Here is a 21,590-nt window from a genome sequence, read left to right on the forward strand (position 1 = left end):
TTATTTTCAAAATCATTGCGTTTATCTGCTAGCGGCCGCCTCCGTGGTCTTGTGGGTGAGCCGAAGGTCGGGGGCTCGATCCCCGGCCCTGTCATACCAAAAGACGTTAAACGATGTTACTTGTTGTTACCCTGTCTCTCGCTCGGCTTTAAGGGGCTAAATAAGAACTGATCGTCTGATCAGTATACTGTGTCTGAGTGGGGTATTCATATTAAAACTGCGGCATGGTATCGCAGTGTACTAGCACTATAAATCGGCATCAGGCCGGATGGGTACAAACAGCCACACACACACATGCATGGACGTCGCTTTTAAAGTGCAATAATCTTGGACGCGACGTTAAACCCAATTTCACCTTATCTGCTAGCGCCTCGACATCCTATATATAGTGTTCTTGAGTAAGAATATTAACATCCTTCCGAATACTGCGTGGATCTCGACAACAAAGGGCAATAATTTCACATATTTCACCGAGCCATAATGCCCTTGTATTATATGTGTTGTATCATTGACAGTATTGTATCTTATAAATATTCATCTAATGATAAAAAATAGGACCCTTTTAAACTATCTTTATACCACCTTTAATTTAGCACTGTTGAAGGAAGAATATCACCAGCACAAGGCACTGGACTCTTTTGAAACGTACATTGTAATGAGTATGGTTTTACACCTCTTTGAGCAATATTTCAGTAATGTCAGGGAGGGGGACACCAGAAATGGGCGTCACACATTGCACCCATGTGGCGAATCGACCGCTTTAATCACCGCGCTGTACATGTTTTACCTCGTTATGCAAATTTTAGTTAAATAATATCACACAAAATCATTTTTATTTTAAACAATATCAAATAAAATACGTATTTATGTCTAATTAGAAATACTTATTAGGTGAGAGCTGAGGTAAAGTTAAAAATTCAAAATTCTCGTGTCTTGTGCCTCACTACAGATCAATCACATACCAATTATCAAATAGTAAAGCCAAAACGGCAACGAGCGAGAATATTAATAGATAACAATGGATAAGCACCTATATAAACGTCATGACATATGGCAGTTATGACCGTGACGTAGGCACCTACCTACGATGCAGTTGGGCAGTAACATGTCAGTGATGGCAACCTTGGTGCATGTGCCGTCAGCGTTGATGTCGTAGCGTGTTTTCTTCAAAGTCAAAATCACATTTACTGGGATATATCTCACTAAACCTTAGACAATGTCACATACAATGTTTGGATTTGGACTACACTAAGATAAAATATATACAAGCATACCTTAATCATCTGTATGCACCAGAGAAAGTGATACCACGATGAACTGTAGGTACATGATTGGGTGGCCTGTCTATGACCTGTTGGTACATGTTTCCGTCACACCACAATGTCGGATCCTCACTGAACCTAACATGAATGTTCGGTACCCGACTGAACCACCTTTCAATGAACTGAGGGTTCACATGTTGATCACTATCTCAATGAACTGTAGGTACCATATTTAACCATACCTTATTGGACTGCAACAGGACGATCCATATCTCAGTGAACTGTAGGTACCATATTTGTTTATTTTATTTTATTTTTTTTTATTATTCCATTCCATATATATTGTTACAAGTGTAGGTATTAACATGTACATATAAGACAGAATTAACACAAGTTATAGTTTTCATAGGTGAGGACAGGCAGTTTGTGTTGGATGTATCGTTTTCTCAAACTGAGAGGGAGATTATAAATATTTGTTTACAAGAAATAAATGATTACTAATTAATAGGAAGTATGATTCAACTGCTTCGTTAGATTATGAATTGTAAGTTTTGCCATTTCTGAGCATACTGGTTAAATTGATTATTTTTTTTAGCGATAAAACTTTCCAAACAAATTGTGTCTTTTAGTAGTGAAAGAAATTGCTCGAAAGATAAATCTTGTTGTTTTATGTTTGATATGTAGATGAATCTTTTTGCTAATATAATAATATGATTTGTTACATGGTTTTGAGTGGAAACACCAAAAAAGATATTAACTTTCGAAAGGATAAAATTTGTTTGCAGGTTGTTATTTAGGAAGTTTTCAACTTTAAACCAAAATTGTTGAACAGATTGGCAATCAAAATATACATGAGACATATCTTCAGAAGCAGTTTTACAGAAAGTACAAATATCTTCATCGACAAGTTTCATCTTGAATAATTCTTTCTTAGTGTAAATTATTCTATTTATAAATCGATATTGAAAATCTAAAAGTTTACAGTCGCGTGTGCATTTTCTATAACATAGAAGTATATTTTTCCAATCCAAACCTTGAGGAAAAACCATATTCCAGTATTCTAATGATTTCGGTATGGTATCATTCCTAATCAGTTCATCATAAAAAGTCCTTGATTTTTTAACGTTATTAAAGAAGTGTTTACATACATTGTTCAGCTGAACTACATTAACATCAAGGGTTTTGTCTCTGATTTGAAATCTCCAACTCTTTGGAATATTGTTCAGTAATTTTTGAAAGTCTAGAAAAGTTCCCTGGATCTTATATTTTTGTTTGAAATTTTCAAAACTAAGAAAACCGTTGTTGTCGCAAAGGTCTCTAACACTCTGAACACCTCGATTAAACCAGTTTTTTATAATATAAGATGAATTAAAAAAATGTTTCAGCCAGAGTGGTTGATTCAGAATGTGGTCTAAATCATATTCATACAAACTCATTTTTTGGTAAAATATCTTCCAAGCAGACAATACATCTCTCCAAAAAGGGTTGTCATGTTTAGATAAACATTCTACAGCATTAGAACCAAGTTTGAAAAGATGTTTTAGAGGGAAAATTGTTATAGAATCTTCATACTTTTTTATATACTTTTGTAATGAAGATAGTTTGAGAGCATTGATAAAACATTCAATATCTATCATCCTTAGACCTCCATCTTCATAATTTCTGATAATAGTTGATCTCTTAATTTTGTCGTTTTTGTTATTCCAAAGGAATCTAAAAATTAATGTGTTTAGGTCGGTAATAAAAGCTTTGGGTGGATTGGGTAGAGCAGAGAAGATGTGTACCAGAGTTGATATAGCAAGAGTTTTGATAACCGTTAATTTTCCAATAAGAGTTAAGGTTCTTCTACGCCAATTAGCTAGTAGTCTATTAATATGGTCTAGTCTTTTTCTCGTATTGATTACCCAAAGGTCGTTCAATGATGCATTTAAAGTTATCCCTAAAATTTCAAAATCTCCCTTATACCAATCAAGTTTAAAGTCATGTGCTAAAACTAGATTACTTTCAGACAATGATCCTATCCAAATTGCTTTTGTTTTTCTACATTTATTTTAAGTCCTGACATTTGATAGAATTTGTTGAGGGTATCCATTGAAGTATTAAGGCTTTTTTCAGATCCATCTAGAAATAATTGAGCATCGTCCGCATACTGACCTAGTTTACTTTCCTTATCGTTAATTGTTATACCTTTTATATCTGAATTTGTTCTTATCATAATACCTAGAATTTCTACAGCGATAATAAATAAATAGGGTGAAATTGGATCTCCTTGTCTACATCCCCTCTCAAGCCCAAAGAATGATGATAGATGTCCATTTTGAATAACAGATGCAGTGGTATTAGAAGTCAAAATACCTACCCATTTAATGATGTTCGGTCCAAAACCAAATTTTGTCATTACTTGTAATATAAAAGATTTAGAAATTGTATCAAAAGCCTTTTCAAAATCTATTAGTAGGAGTAGGCCAGGTTTGTTAAGTCTTTTGGTTTCAAAGATGATATCATAGAGCTTCCTAGTGTTTTCGCTTATACATCTACCTGGAATAAATCCTGTTTGATTATGGTGTATGATTGTATTTAAGTTTTTTTTAATTCTATTAGCAATACATGAGCTGATAATTTTATATAAAGCGTTTAGTAGTGAGATTGGGCGCCAGTTTTTTAACAATTTTCTGTCTTTGTTTGGTTTAGGAAGACAGGTGATGACTCCCCTGTTCATTGTACACGATAATGAGTTGTCATCATAGGTTTCCTGTATGAATCTAAATATCCACTCTCCTAAATCATTCCAGAAAAATTTGAAAAACTCTATAGGGTAACCGTCTATTCCTGGACTTTTATTATTTTTCATAGATAAGACTATTTTTTTAATTTCCTCTTTTGAGAGATCTTTTTCTAGGTCTTGATATTCTTTTGCACTAATTATAGGTGAGTTGATTTCTTCTAACAGGTTATTATTCACATTATTATTATTGTAGGTCTGTTTATATAGTTTAGAATAAAAGTCCTTTAATTCATCTAAGATTGTTTCACCATCTGTAATAATTTCACCCTTTTCTGTTTTAATGCTATTAATTAGTTTAGTGGTATAATGTCTATTTTCAAGGTGGCAGAAATAGCTTGTAGGTTTCTCTCCTTCTTCGTACCAGATTAAATCTTTTCCTAATTAGGGATCCTTTTACCTCCTCTTCAGGGTATTTTTCTAACTGTTTTTTCATTGTTGATAGATCGGAAAATATTTTTTCGTCTGTATTTTGGAAATCATTTCTTATTTTATCTTCCAGAACCCTAATATTCTCTTCCAAGTCATTTAGTTTCTTGTTCTTGTCTTTCTTTAAAAAGGAAGAGAAAGAGATAGTTTTACCTCTTAGCTTCATTAAGAAAGTTTCCAGAAAAAGACAATTAGAAATTGTTAGTTGCAATGTTGAATTTTTAATATGAGAATCGATTTCCTCTTCAGTGTATTTGCTATCAGCATACTCATGTAATGTTTCTTTTAGAGTCTCCTTGACTATCTTACTATACTCTTCTTTTTGCAATAGTGAGGTGTTAAATTTCCAATATCCCCTCCCCCTCTCTTTACTTAAAGCGTTCGAAAATGAAAATGTTATTGGGGAGTGGTCAGATTTATATCCTGTCATGATAGCCGTATCGCATGAGAGGATATACAAATCCTGTGAAATAAGAAAATAATCTAATCTAGCCTGTTGTTTTGGGTTCTTTTTCCAACATGTAAATTTTCTGCTGTCAGGGTTTTGTTCTCGCCAAATATCTACTAAATCAAGTTGCTCTATTTTCTCTGTAATAATCTTTCTTGCACTAGGGTTATTGATATGTTTATAATTTTCTAGATCTACAGATGGATTTAATACCAGGTTCCAATCACCACATAAAATCGTTGATTCGTTTCCCAATTCTTCAATTAAATCAAATATTTTTATATAAAATGAAGGATCATCTTTATTTGGGCCATAAAGGTTAGTCAATGTCATTTTAATCCCATCAATAGTTAGATCTGATATAATATAGTTCCCCTTATTGTCAATATAACTTTTATGAATTTTAATTTCAGTGTTGTTATTAAATAAAATAGCTACTCCTCTAGAGTTAGTTGTAAAAGGAGCTATAATGCAATTAAGTCCCCATTCGTTTCTAAATATGTCTCTATCTTTATCAGAAATGTGAATATCTTGGAGACATATTACAGAATACTTCTTTTTGCGCCAAATTTTCATAATTTCAAGTCTTTTACATTTTTCTGCAAGCCCTCTACAATTAGCTGAGACTATTTTGATCTTACTATCCATCTGTGAAGTTTGATGAAAAATGTGTTATACCTACACATGAATAAATAAAGACAGATGATGGAATGGAAAAAAACTTTTTTTTTGTAACTAAAACAAACACCATAAGTGTAAAACTAAGATATGCCCTGCTATCTGCCTTTGTTTACAATAAATAAGTAAACTAATGTCAACAACAGAAATGTACAAACATAATTCAACACTGCCGGTTTTCTTTTACTAAATCTTAACATGGTATATGCAGACTGGTCATGTCAAGAGAATCGGATTCATACAAACAAACAAAACTATATTGTTTTCGAATTTATCCTCCAATTCAGGGCTAGAAACTAACTGCTTTTGTCCACTGGTCCCTACGAAAAACGCCTCCTTCAACAGGAGCTTTACCAGAGGAAGTCAAACCTCCTCATCTACGGAATTCCTAACCTGAAAAAGCAATACGTGAATTGTTCAACAATCTCGGTTTACATCGTTGTAAAGATATGCCATTCGCGAACATTCATCGACTCCCCCGCCTAGGAAACTGGGAAAGGACGAAGGACGCCCCTAAACCAATCGTCGTGAAATTCGTGCATATGCAAGACAGGAACGACGTGCACCAAGCATCCTTCAAAGAATGGAAAGTTCTCAAGGAAAAGAAGATTTCAATCAGGACGGATCTACCGGTGTCGCTCAAGAAACGACGATCTCACTTGGCAGCCCGGGGATATGAACTCCGCCAGAAACTACACGCACAAACGCGGATCCTCGAAAAAGGGATTGAAGTGTCACTACAGATTCGAAAGGACAAGTTTTCTGTATGGAAGGAGGTACAAATGGACGATAAGATCGAAAATATTAAACTGTAAGTTACGTATATGCTCCCGGGAATGCTTGTAACAATCTACCAGTCCAAACTCGTGCGAATGTTTACAAACAAACCCACATGACTATCACATGACCATCACGTGACGAATACGTCACGGAAGTATCGATTGCTTTGTGAAAACGTGTAGTGACTTTGCGTTGTGGTGAGTATTGAAGGCACGAAATGTTTGGAAGGAGGTTCAAATGGTCGTTAAGATCGAGAATATCAAATAGTAAGTTACTTATATATGATCCTAATAGCTTGTAACAATCAGTCAATTCAATCGGGTGCCAATATTTACAACCAAACCCACATGACTACCACGTGACGAATACTTTCCGGAAGTGTAGATTTTGTAATGAAAACGCTAAGCGATGTTGTGTTGTGTTACAACAAATGAAGGCATGAAAAAGGTATTTTCTAAACCCACTTTGGGTCTTTAACCTGCTTACTACAAGTTATGACATTGTCTTGTCTTCTTACCGTTTCACTTATTATGTATTTCATGCTACTGCACTATGTTCGAAGCCAGAGACCGAACATTCGTTATTATGTTTGCCATACAAGTGCTGAGGAATGTTGTTGTTTTTTCTGTAAGGAAAGGGGTTAAATTGCAGCGATAGAAATTTGGCACCGGTCCTGTGGTCCATGCCATGCTGCCCAATGGTCAAGGTATCCTAGGGGCTAGTGGAGAGTGGCCCATTTTAGGGGTTTTGTAGGTACCATATTTAACCATACCTTATTGGACTGTAACAGGATGATCCATATCTCAGTGAACTGTAGGTACCATATTTAACCATACCTTATTGGACTGTAACAGGATGATCCATATCTCAGTGAACTGTAGGTACCAAATTTAACCATACCTTATTGGACTGTAACAGGATGATCCATATCTCAGTGAACTGTAGTACCATATTTAACCATACCTTATTGGACTGTAACAGGATGATCCATATCTCAGTGAACTGTAGGTACCATATTTAACCATACCTTATTGGACTGTAACAGGATGATCCATATCTCAGTGAACTGTAGGTACCATATTTAACCATACCTTAATAGTCTGTAACAGGGTTAACTATATCTATCTTATACTTGACTAACCTATACGTCAATGAACTATAACAGGGTGAACTATATCTCTGTGAACTGTAGATATCAGATTGAACCATACCTCAAAGAACTGTTTTGTCTGTTTGCTTGTTTGTTTATTTGTTGTTTAACGCCGCACTCAGCAATATTCGAGCTATTTGGCGGCGGTCTGTAAACAATCGAGCCTGGACCAGACAATCCAGTGATTGACATCAATCCACGCAATTGGGATACGATGACACATCCACCAGTGAGCCTGACCACCCGATCCCGTTTGTCGCCTCTTACGACAAGCATAGTCGCCTTTTACGGCAAGAATGGGTCTTCACGGGTTACAATGAACTGTAGATAACAGGGTGATCCATACGTCAATGAACTGTAGGTGTATTTGTTTCTGGTTTACCGCCGCACTGAGTTATATTCCAGCTATATGATGTCAGTCTGTAAATAATCGATGCTGGACAAGACAATCCAGAGATTGAAATGTTAATTAGAATATGACCTGTTAAACGGATCTGCACCCATTCCCGAAAACAGAATTGTGCTACGGCCCTGAGGCCTCTCAGTATGGTATAAAACTTCATTGCGCACATCCTTACACCACATGGGGAAGTTCACACAATGTATAACACACCTGTATAATAATACCCTTATACACCTTTATAATCAAGCTTCTGTTTGGTTAAGGAGTGGGCAATTATTTTTCATATAGTCAGTGAGCCTGACCACCCGATCCTGTTTGTCGCCTCTTACGACCCTTTTCAAGATAAGCATTCAGTGCACATTACGCAATATGAGTCACAGTTGCGCAAGAGGACATGTGTACAATTTATACATATCTGTACTTTTGACTATATTGTTTATGAGGTCAAAGCAACTTATAAGTTGGCTCGGGTACTCTGACCAAGAGCCACACTACATTAATGCATTTTATATTTCGTAATGGAATCGGTAAAATATTCTGGCATTATGATTATGCTCTGTCCTTGACACTGCTCTTCTTAATGCTAGTTCAACAGTAATCTTATCGCATGTCGTTCCGGTTTGTATATCATAAGTAATGCGATCTTGGTTGTTCTGTTTGTCTTAAATGTGTATTTTATTGGTTCAGATATGTACTCACACAGGGTACGTGACACTATATACACCTTTTCCTGTTTCCTTGGGAGGGCTGACGAACGTCGAACATAGTGGCTGACCACTTTTAGTCCACACAGCATGGTGTGGCCAAGAGTGACCAAGAGTAGCAACACCAAGGACGTCAATCACAGGAATGAATGAAATTGTCCGACAGCTAGTTTTATAGTCATTGCATACATTTCTGTGAATGCATATATATTTACTTGATAAAATCAGGAACATTATTCTAATTAATCACAGTTAAACGATTGCGTTTCACCGTCATTTTGGGAACGCCGAACTGTAAGATAAGTGAAACAATCTTGAAACATTTGAGAGAAAGACCTTGCGATGTATAAGGATGCATATTACGCAGTATGAGTCAAACTTGCGCAAGAGGATTGGGATCACATAAAAAATGGCCCAAAAGAAAAGAGGAACTGGAATAAAGCCCATTCTGTCCCAGCCAGCTGTAGTTGTTCCCACTGACAAGGCCGCAAATAACATAACCGTTAATATGTAAGCATCACTACATTAATTGTTTCATCAAAGAACGTGTAAGGCCACTCATGTGTTTGCTAAGGAAGAAATCTGCCAAAATCTTGCAGTACTATTGACGTTTGGCTAGACTCTAAAACCTGTAGATATGTCCATTCCTCTTTTGTACTGGATTCCAAAGCCCCATAATCCAAAGATCTAGCAAATGAACTACTAAATCCCTGTCTCAAAGATTAACCATAAACCCTAATCCAATCAATGAAGGACCTTCTTTATAATCACCGAAAGTATTTGAGACAAGTAGAATTAATACACTGCGGATTCTCAAAAACCTAAAAAAAAAGATTTGCTGACTTTTTAGAAGAACCAAGTTCGATTTTGTCTGACAATTTTATTTTGAAACTTTGTACACCGCTGTCCCACATGAAGAACTTAAGGGAAAACTTCATTCCTTGATCCATGGTGCTTGTCACAAAATGTGGTGATCATGGATTCAGGTAGGTCCATTGTTCACATGACAAAAACACGGAGACATGGTACAAGTCAACAGGGAATTCAATCGGATGTCAGTTGGTCACAGATTCAATTTTCCCTTTCTGTTGAGCAATATTCGAGCAGCTTCAGCCTTAGGTGTCCCCATTTCACACATTTCAAGCGTACTCTTTCTGCGAAAGTGCGTCATACGACTATTGCTTAAAATTAAAGGGTAACAGCATTCAAGGTCATTGCAAAGCTTTAAAAATGTTTTATTGTAGACATGTGGAGGACATTTCCAAATGTGGTGCATCAGTGACCTAGATGATGTCAGATGTTATTACTTGTTTTGACAATATGTTCTCGTCTTTTAATCAGGTGAACAACTGACGTGCCTTTACATGTGGATGTGAAGGGTGTCCTATGTTTTTGCGAACACCTTGTATCATCACTATTTCATAGTGATGCGTATAATTATGGAACTGATTGTATCCCTTTCATCTACATGCATGTGGTATATGTTGACAAAGTTGAATTGATTCCACTGCATGGTTTAATCAAAGGGCGAGTGTTGGGGGAGATTCAAACAAGGCCCCCTTTCACTAATCAATATTGGCACAAAGGAAAACTAATGTTTATATCAGTAACGTAATTTCTCATTATTTCCTTTAACAAAAATGGAGATTTCTGCGTTATTCAACACTAAAACACTTACAGTTCGAGTAACATTTCCTTAGCAGGAATGAAAATATGTTTTCACTGAATGCTGATTTCTAGCTAGTAAATTCAATGCCTATTCCCCGTCCCCTTTCGGGAAAATGGGAAGTTTACAAATATAAACTTTATAATGTTGAAATCATTTCATCAGAATAATGCCTGTATTTAACGACTACTTAGGAAAGGAAAGGGTTTTAATATTTCTGAATATTTCAAGTGATTACACAATAGTACACAATACCTATAAACAATACCTGAATACTGTTCTTGATGCTGTTACCTCTTAACTCAATGTACTTGTATGTACATCTAATAGGGATGTCTATTAGGAACTTTCATCAAAGCAGAATTCTCAGCTTTATTTGACAAAATACCAAGCTATTTCTTAAAGATTAGGGAACTTGTTTGAGAAATGTGGGATACCAGTTTGTAATTTTATGTATATAGCCTTGTGTAAATGTAAACTTAAAGGCTTAATGTATTATCTAGGTGATTATATGCTGCCTTTGTCGTTTTGTTGTTTTACATCTGTCGAGACCATTGATGGTCCATCCATTATTAACAATCAATTTAAATATACAAAAATTAATCCCTTTGAATTTGGGATATTAAATAAATAACAGCGCCCTAAAGCCTGACATTGAAGACGAAGACACCGTACATACGTTTATTTGTAATATTTCAAATGACGTTAGGAAGTCGTAATCTTTCTCTGAGACTGCACCAAGATAAACCGTTCACCTGCTACTGTTGCAGAGAACCTCAGTCAATACACTGTTCACCTGCTACTGTTGTGGAGAACCTCAGTCAATTCACTGTTCACTTACTACTGTTGCAGAGAACCTCAGTCAATACACTGTTCACCTGCTACTGTTGTGGAGTACCTCAGTCAATACACTGTTCACCTGCTAACGTTGTGGAGCACCTCAATCAACACACCTTTCACCTACACCCGTTGTGGAGAACTCAGTCAATACACTGTTCACCTATAAATGTTGTGGAGAACCTCAATCAACACACCGTTAACCTACTGCTGTTGCAGAGAACCTCAGTCAATACACTGTTCACCTGCTACTGTTGCAGAGAACCTCAGTCAATACACTGTTCACCTGCTACTGTTGTGGAGTACCTCAGTCAATACACTGCTCACCTGCTACTGTTGTGGAGCACCTCTATCAACAAACTGTTCACCTGCTAACGTTGTGCAGCACCTCAATCAACACACCTTTCACCTACACCCGTTGTGGAGAACTCAGTCAATACACTGTTCACCTATAAATGTTGTGGAGAACCTCAATCAACACACCGTTAACCTACTGCTGTTGCAGAGAACCTCAGTCAATACACTGTTCACCTGCTACTGTTGTGGAGCACCTCTATCAACAAACTGTTCACCTGCTACTGTTGCAGAGTACCTCAGTCAATTCACTGTTCATTTACTACTGTTGTGGAGTACCTCAGTCAATTCACTGCTCACCTGCTACTGTTGTGGAGAACCTCAGTCAATACATTGTTCACTTACTACTGTTGTGGAGTACCTCAGTCAATTCACTGTTCACCTGCTAACGTTGTGGAGCACCTCAATCAACACACCTTTCACCTACACCCGTTGTGGAGAACTCAGTCAATACACTGTTCACCTATAAATGTTGTGGAGAACCTCAATCAACACACCGTTAACCTACTGCTGTTGCAGAGAACCTCAGTCAATACACTGTTCACCTGCTACTGTTGCAGAGAACCTCAGTCAATACACTGTTCACCTGCTACTGTTGTGGAGTACCTCAGTCAATACACTGCTCACCTGCTACTGTTGTGGAGCACCTCTATCAACAAACTGTTCACCTGCTAACGTTGTGCAGCACCTCAATCAACACACCTTTCACCTACACCCGTTGTGGAGAACTAAATCAATACACTGTTCACCTATAAATGTTGTGGAGAACCTCAATCAACACACCGTTAACCTACTGCTGTTGCAGAGAACCTCAGTCAATACACTGTTCACCTATAACTGTTGTGGAGAACTCAATCAATACACTGTTCACCTGCTACTGTTGTGGAGCTCCTCAAGCTTCATATTTTGTGTTATTGACAGGTAAACCTTTTACCTGTCTGATAATATTACACGACCAATTGAGAACATACAAGTACAATACTTTGAAAGATATGTATTGATCAAAAACCATTTGTAAATATTACACAAATTAAACACACAACAACAGTGATAACAAATAAACAATGACCACTGCAGATACCCTGCTATTGGCAGGAGACCGGGATGTCAAAAGCAGCTCGATCCGTGATGCCTGCTTTATATCCGTTGAAGTATAACACAATATCTACTGAAACACAACAATGATTGTTATTATCATATATGATAGTGATAATGCACCTGATGTTTATGCCCAAACATAACATTAACTCAAGAATTAAAGCATCGGAAAATCCAGATGTACATGGTCCACCATTGGTTTTACACAGATGGACATGATCCAGATTGACATGTTTCACCATTGGTTTCTCACTGATCCAGATGGACATGCTCCACAATTGGTTTCACACTAATCCAGATGGACATGCTCAACAATTGGTTTCACACTGATCCAGATGGACATGCTCAACAATTGGTTTCACACTGATCCAGATGGACATGCTCCACCATTGGTTTCACACTGATCCAGATGGACATGCTCCACCATTGGTTTCACACTGATCCAGATGGACATGCTCCACCATTGGTTTACCACTGATACAAATGGACATGCTCCACCATTGGTTTACCACTGATCCAGATGGACATGCTCCACCATTGGTTTACCACTGATCCAGATGGACATGCTCCACCATTGGTTTACCACTGATACAAATGGACATGCTCCACCATTGGTTTCACACTGATACAAATGGACATGCTCCACCATTGGTTTACCACTGATCCAGATGGACATGCTCCACCATTGGTTTCACAGTGATCCAGATGGACATGCTCCACCATTGGTTTCACACTGATCCAGATGGACATGCTCCACCATTGGTTTACCACTGATACAAATGGACATGCTCCACCATTGGTTACACAGCGACCCAGATGTACATGCTCTACTATTGGTTGCACACTGATCCAGATGGACATGCTCCACAATTGGTTTCACACTGATCCAGATGGACATGCTCCACCATTGGTTTCACACTGATCCAGATGGACATGCTCCACCATTGGTTTCACACTGATCCAGATGGACATGCTCCACCATTGGTTTACCACTGATCCAGATGGACATGCTCCACCATTGGTTTCACAGTGACCCAGATGTACATGCTCCACCATTGGTTGCACACTGATCCAGATGGACATGCTCCACCATTGGTTACACACTGATACAAATGGACATGCTCCACAATTGGTTTCACACTGATCCAGATGGACATGCTCCACCACTGGTTTACCACTGATACAAATGGACATGCTCCACCATTGGTTTACCACTGATCCAGATGGACATGCTCCACCATTGGTTTACCACTGATCCAGATGGACATGCTCCACCATTGGTTTACCACTGATCCAGATGGACATGCTCCACCATTGGTTTCACACCGACCCAGATGTACATGCTCCACCATTGGTTTACCACTGATACAAATGGACATGCTCCACCATTGGTTTACCACTGATACAAATGGACATGCTCCACCATTGGTTTACCACTGATACAAATGGACATGCTCCACCATTGGTTTACCACTGATCCAGATGGACATGCTCCACCATTGGTTTCACAGCGATCCAGATGGACATGCTCCACCATTGGTTTCACACTGATCCAGATGGACATGCTCCACCATTGGTTTCACACTGATCCAGATGGACATGCTCCACCATTGGTTTCACAGTGATCCAGATGGACATGCTCCACCATTGGTTGCACACTGATACAAATGGACATGCTCCACCATTGGTTTACCACTGATACAAATGGACATGCTCCACCATTGGTTTACCACTGATACAAATGGACATGCTCCACCATTGGTTTACCACTGATCCAGATGGACATGCTCCACCATTGGTTTCACACCGACCCAGATGTACATGCTCCACCATTGGTTTCACAGCGATCCAGATGGACATGCTCCACCATTGGTTGCACACTGATCCAGATTGACATGCTCCACCATTGGTTACACAGCGACCCAGATGTACATGCTCAACCATTGTTTTCACACCAATCCAGATGGACATGCTCCACCATTGGTTACACAGTGATCCAGATGGACATGCTCCACCATTGGTTTCACAGTGATCCAGATGTACATGCTCCACCATTGGTTTCACATCGATCCAGATGGACTTGCTCCACCATTGGTTACACACTGATACAAATGGACATGCTCCACCATTGGTTTCACACTGATCCAGATGGACATGCTCCACCATTGGTTTCACACTGATCCAGATTGACATGCTCCACCATTGGTTTCACACTGATCCAGATGGACATGCTCCACCATTGGTTTCACACTGATCAAGATGGGCATGCTCAACAATTGGTTTCACAGTGATCCAGATGTACATGCTCCACCATTGGTTTCACAGTGATCCAGATGGACATGCTCCACCATTGGTTACACACTGATACAAATGGACATGCTCCACCATTGGTTACACACTGATACAAATGGACATGCTCCACCATTGGTTTCACATCGATCCAGATGGACATGCTCCACCATTGGTTTCACAGTGATCCAGATGGACATGCTCCACCATTGGTTACACACTGATACAAATGGACATGCTCCACCATTGGTTACACACTGATACAAATGGACATGCTCCACCATTGGTTTCACATCGATCCAGATGGACATGCTCCACTACTGGTTACACACCCATCCAGATGGACATGCTCCACCATTGGTTACACAGCGATCCAGATGGACATGCTCCACCATAGTTTACACAGCGATCCAGATGGACATGCTCCATCATTGATTACACACTGATACAAATGGACATGCTCCACCACTGGTTACACACCGACCCAAATGGGCATGCTCCACCATCGGTTACACAGCGATCCAGATGGACATGCTCCATCATTGGTTACACACTGATACAAATGGGCATGCTCCACCACTGGTTACACACCGACCCAAATGGGCATGCTCCACCATCGGTTACACACCCATCCAGATGGACATGCTCCATCATTGGTTACACACTGATACAAATGGGCATGCTCCACCATAGGTTACACAGCGATCCAGATGGACACACATTCACACACTTTATCCTATACTGATTCTTAAAAAGAGCTTTTATGGAGCTACGATCATGTGCAGAAAATAAAACACACACACTAAAACCTACTCAGCTGCGTTAATCTATATGTTACTAACGCACTGTGTACTCACGGGATTGTGTATAGACGACTCCCCAGAATGTTAGGACGCAGCCGGGATTTGTATAGCTCATGGTGTAGTTGAGGGTGTTGAATGAAAAGAACCAGGTGTCAGTTGCCAGTCCGCTTGCCTCGGTGCCGACATAGCTGGAGCCAAGATATGTTCTCACGGCTACATGGAAGGTGACCACTTATATTACTGTACACATATGAGCTTGGGTTTGGGTTTTAGGCCTCGGGTAACACAATTCAGTTATGTGTGCCAGATAACGGGAGAGAAACTACCTTGTGTCGCAACGCGTCGAGGTTTACAATTTCGTGGAAGTCTACCATGACGGGTATGGTGTAAACAGACGAAGGCCGATAATTGGGGTGAATGTTGGATTTGAATCCTTACCAGCGGATCCTGACAACTAAGGGAAATAACGATTTTTTCCCCACAGCCAACCCGGGCCCTTGTATGATATGTGTTATGTCATTGCCAACATTCTTTTTTATAAATATTCCTCTAATATTGATAATGAATCATAGGGTCCTATTAGACTATGTTTATACAGGCTTGGAGGGAAGAGTACCACGAACACCAGGGCACTGGAATGTTTCGACAGAAGTGAAGGAGTCAATATAGTGATGAAATATGGTTTTATGCCGCTTTTAGCAATATTCCAGTAATATTAGGGTGCCGGACACCCTAAGTGCTTCACACATTGTACCAAATTCGGAAATCGAGTAGACTATCACACCGTTCTTCCTTGTTATGCAGATTTTGTTTAAACAATACCAAATTAAAACACAGGCCAAAAGAATTATGTATTTCTATTAAATAGTTATTAAGTAAAAACTGATTAAAGTTAACAGATCCTGTTAAATATCAAGAACCTCCGTAAATAATGTTCAACAACAACACGCACACGCACAACGTAGAGGTATCTGCCATGACATCAAATCGAAACGTGAACAGAACAGAACATTATCAAGATGGACTTAGAGAGGTTTACAACCCTGACTGTAGGCAAATTTAGATATTGAATTTTTAAAGATCAAATAACCGTCAAATGTATTGTGCCCTGCTACAGATAAATAGTAACATCAAGACGACAACGAAATAGAACAATAATAAAAAAAACAATGGTTAAGCATCTATATAAACGTGATGAACATAGGGCAAATGTGACAGTGCAGAAGGTACCTACTTGGGATGCATATTGGCAGGAACGTGTTACGGTCGGCAACCTTGGTGCATGTGCCGTCAGCGTCGATGATGTAGCGTTCTGTCTTCAAAGTCAAAATCACATTTACTGGGATGTATCGCACTGTATCTTAGAAAATGGTACATGCAATGATGCAACGTTTTGGACTGCACCACGATGTCCTTGAAATAAGTACGGTAAACTACGGTTATAACGAACTAAAATGAGTAATCCCTTTGAGTTCGTTATAACCGTAGTTTACTGTAGTAGTTCATAGTTCGTTATATGTACATATACAGCATGACTACAGCAAGTAGTCGGGACCAAAAGGTAAGTTCGTTATATCCGTCAGTTTGTTATAAGCGTGTTCGTTATAACCGTAGTTTACTGTACAACGCATACTACAACAACATGTATGCACCAGAGTAGATGATACCCCTATTAACTGTTGGTACATGATTGGGTGGCCTGTCTATGATCTGTAGGTAGATTGTTAGGTCATAACACATTGTAGCAACCTCATTGAAGAAAACATAATGTTTTGTAGGAACCAGGTCAACCCATATCTCAATGAACTGAATGTGTCACATTTTTAATTGTGGAACGTCCTTCGTGGTCTAGTGGTAGAGCGTCCGCCCGGAGAACGGAAGGTCGGAGGTTCGTTCCCCGGCCGCATAAAAGATGGTACTTGTTGTTACCCTGCCTGGCACTCAGGATAAAGGGGCTGGTCGGCTCGGTGTCACTATACCGTGTCTGAGTTGGGTATTCATGTTAAACTGCGGCATGGTATCTCACTGGGCTATCACTATAAAATCAGCTTTAAGTCCGGACAATTACAAGCAGCTACACACACACGCACACACACGTGCATGTACGTCGCTATATAAGTGCAAACATTTGGACACGACGTTAATTACAATTTCACATCTCCTCACCTCATAGGATTGTAGGTACACATGATCCCTATCTCAATTACCTGTAGGTACAAAGGTTAGTCCATGTCTCAGTAAACTGTACATGTACATATAGGTACACAGGTTGAACCATAACTCGATGAACAGTAGGCACATAGGTTGGCACCTATCTCAATGAACTGTAGGTAAATAACTTGGTCCCTATCACAGTATGAACAATATTGAAGCATATCTCATTGAACTATATTTTTACAGTTTGATCAATATAGTTTCGCAGTTTGATCCATATCTCAGTAGATACCCGACTTCACCATACCTCAATGAACTGTTAAAGGTTGAACCACACCACAATGAACTGTGAGTAACAGACTGAACCATACCTCAATCAACTGTAGGTAGCAGGTAGAAAAACCCAATGAACTGTAACAGGAAGGTTGAACCGTATCTCAATGAACTGTGGCAACAGGCTGAACCCTACCTCAATGAACTGTGGGTAAGAGACTGAACCATATCTCAATGAACCGTAGGTACATTGTTTGGTCCCTATCTCAATGAACTGTAAGTAAAAGATTGAACCATACCTCATTGAACTATGGTTTCACAGTTTGATCCATATCTCAGGGAACTGTAGTTACCAGACTTAACCAAACCTCAATAAACTGTGGGCAACTGGTAGAAAAACACCTCAAAGAACTGTAACAGGGTGAACCATACCTGAATAAACTGTTGGTAGCAGACCGAACCATACCTTAATGAACTATAGGTGACAGACTGAACCATACCTTAATGAACTTTGGGTAACAGGTTGAATCATACCTCAATGAACTAGGTAACAGACTGAGCCATACCTCAAACAACAGTGGGTAACAGACCAAACCACGCCTCAATGAACTGTGGGTAACAGACTGAGCCATACCTCAAACAACTGTAGGTAACAGACTGAGCGATAACTCAAACAACTGTAGGTAACAGACTGAGCCATACCTCAAACAACTGTTGGTAACAGACTGAGCCATAACTCAAACAACTCCAGGTAACAGACTGTGCCATAACTCAAACAACTGAAGGTAACAGACTGAGCCTTACCTCAAACAACTGTAGGTAACAGACTGAGCATTACCTCAAACAACTGTAGGTAATAGACTGAGCCATACCTCAAACAACTGTAGGTAACAGACTGAGCGATAACTCAAACAACTGTAGGTAACAGACTGAGCCATACCTCAAACAACTGTAGGTAATAGATTGAGCCATACCTCAAACAACTGTAGGTAACAAAATGAGCCTTACCTCAAGCAACTGTAGGTAATAGACTGCGCCATACCTCAAACAACTGACGGTAACAGACTGCACCATACCTCAATGAACTGTGGGTAACAGACTGAACCATACCTCAAACAACTGTAGGTAACAGACTGAAGCATACCTCAATAAACTTTGGGTAACAGACTGTGACATACCTCAAACAACTGTTGGTAACAGACCGGGACATACCTCAAACAACTGAAGGTAACAGACTGCACCATACCTCAATGAACTGTGGGTAACAGACTGAGCCATAGCTCAAACAACTGTAGGTAACAGACTGAACCATACCTCAAGGAACTGGTGGTAAATGGTTGAACAATACCTCAATAAACTGGGTAACAGACTGAACCATACCTTAATAAACTGTGGGTATATAACTGAGCAATACCTCAAACAAATGTGGGTAACAGACAGAACCATACCTCAATGAACTTCAGGTAACAGACTGAACCATACCTCATTTAACTGTAGGTAACATGGAGAACCATACCTAAATGAACTGTGGGTAACAGACTGAACCATACCTCATTGAACTGTGGGTAACAGACTGAACCATACCTCATTTAACTGTAGGTAACATGGAGAACCATACTTCAATGAACTGTGGGTAACAGACTGAGCCATACCTCTATAGACTGTAGGTAACAGACAAATCCATACCTCATTGAACTGTAGGCAACAGGGAGAACGATACCTCATACTACAAAATGACATGGATTACTCTATGACGAATTTGCGATGTACAAATGAATAGTGTTACCTTGGAATACGACATGACAACTCTGTTTGACTTCACACGTTGAGATGATCCGTACTTATAGTACTGGGTGGCAGTGGCTAGGCTGTCGAAGTCGTAGAAGTCAGCCGTTATCTAAATAAAACCAACAAAACCCTTCCCATAAAGTATGCAAGAGAGTAGTTTTCACAGACCATGTGAGTACTTTCCATTGTTTACTTTTCCAACTGATTACAACAACATAACAACACATATTAATATAGACTGAATAACTACTTTACAAATTCGGTTGTTACCATTATAGAATGGTTTTATAAAATTATGTTATCTAATAATTACCATTCCAACTCCGTGTCCTGAAGTGAACTAGATTGATACTCGTACCTCGTACACGTCACACATATAACAACACATTTAATTATAAGTGGAAGTATTCCAACAGATGCCGGGTCATATTTAGGTTGTTGATCCTCCTTTGTCCTTGCTGTCTTCCTAAAAGTTAAAATAACTCCTAAAACACACCTAAGAAGGCAGTAGTCGTACAGAGGTGGTCGTGTTTTAACCAGTATTTAACTTCATTGCACATCCTTAGACTGTAGAGAGTAGAGAAGTTCACATCGTGCATATCACATTTGTAGAATATCCTCAGAAAGATGTGCCTTAATCACAGCAAGATTCCAATGCCTTTACTATGTAATGGCAGAAGGGTACATTTGTATTTGAAGCAAATTATTTGAATATTTACGTTTAAGGGAGGTACAGAGTAATAGATATAATAGAGCTATTGCAAACACCTAAAGATACTACACATGCAAGTGTTGTGTAACTTACACTATTTCCTTGGGAGGGCTGGTTAACGTCGACCATAGTGGCTGACCATTCATTGGTAATACAGCAGGGTGTTGGTTCAGCCTTGATGGCCGCCAGGCAGGACAAAGTGACCAAGAGAAGCAGCATCATTGACATCAAACGTGGAATTAAATGGAATAAACCGACCGCTAGTTTTATAGTCATTAGATACGTTTCTGCGAGTGTTTATATATTTGCTTGATAAAATCGGGAACATTGTTCTATTTGATCCCAGACTGAGTTGATAATAGATTGCGCTTTAGCGTCATTTGAGGACACCGAGCTGTATGATAAGTGAAGCAAGTTAGAGACAAATGGTAGAATGGCATTGCTGACAACAGTCTACAATTTATATGGATGCACGTTAAACATTAGAGCCAACAGTTTTCGGTTCATCATCACCAACATACTATAGGATTGGTTCGATCGAACGGACCCTATTCAAGATTAGCATTTCGTGGATATTTCGTAATATGAGTTGCACAAGAGGTCGTGTACTAAGTTTATACATATCTCTCCTTTGTACCATTTGAGGTCAAGAAAACATACGCCTTCCCACTGTTTTAGAGCTGGTATCAACTCTTGTCTGTTGGCGAGAGGTTGTGGTCGGACTTCAACTCGCCTTTCTAACGCCACCGTAAGGAACGACTTCTTGAAGGCGGCAAGCAGATGTCTGTTCAACTCTGCGACGGTAAAAACACTGTCTGCCATTGACAGAACCTTATTACGTCCGTAAAGACCACGCGTTGCCAATCCCGACGCTGCCACCGTCGCACTGTATTTGCCAATCGTATTCGTCTGCGTCGATGTTCAGCAGTCAACATCCGTCCTCTGAACGGTCGGTAGGCCCTGATACCCGCTGCCCGAAG

The 21,590-nt window shown here is 39.2% G+C and overlaps 1 protein-coding gene across 1 annotated transcript; it reads right to left on the reverse strand.

Moving 5' to 3' along the window:
- Nucleotides 1–12,471: 12,471 nt before the first annotated feature.
- Nucleotides 12,472–20,875, reverse strand: LOC139469848 (uncharacterized). Its single transcript, XM_071252158.1, has 5 exons — nucleotides 20,704–20,875; nucleotides 19,897–20,007; nucleotides 16,918–16,999; nucleotides 15,738–15,896; nucleotides 12,472–12,661 (listed from the first exon to the last, which is right to left on the reverse strand). The coding sequence occupies exons 1-5, from the start codon at nucleotides 20,836–20,838 to the stop codon at nucleotides 12,579–12,581; spliced, it is 570 nt and encodes a 189-aa protein (XP_071108259.1). The 5' UTR covers nucleotides 20,839–20,875; the 3' UTR covers nucleotides 12,472–12,578.
- Nucleotides 20,876–21,590: the final 715 nt, after the last annotated feature.

This window comes from Haliotis cracherodii, unplaced genomic scaffold, assembly GCF_022045235.1.
Source record: "Haliotis cracherodii isolate W230 unplaced genomic scaffold, xgHalCrac1.p SCAF_2, whole genome shotgun sequence".
Lineage (NCBI taxonomy): Eukaryota > Metazoa > Mollusca > Gastropoda > Lepetellida > Haliotidae > Haliotis > Haliotis cracherodii.

What these genes read in the sequence shown, in the direction of transcription:
- LOC139469848 (XM_071252158.1), bottom strand. Translation starts at nt 20,838, where the DNA reads ATGTCAATGATGCTGCTTCTCTTGGTCACTTTGTCCTGCCTGGCGGCC. An exon ending in TTGTCATGTCGTATTCCAAG is followed by an intron (nt 17,000 to 19,896) that starts GTAACACTATTC and finishes TTGACTTTGAAG; the next exon opens with ACAGAACGCTACATCATCGA. An exon ending in AGTCGTCTATACACAATCCC is followed by an intron (nt 12,662 to 15,737) that starts GTGAGTACACAG and finishes GTTGTGTTTCAG; the next exon opens with TAGATATTGTGTTATACTTC.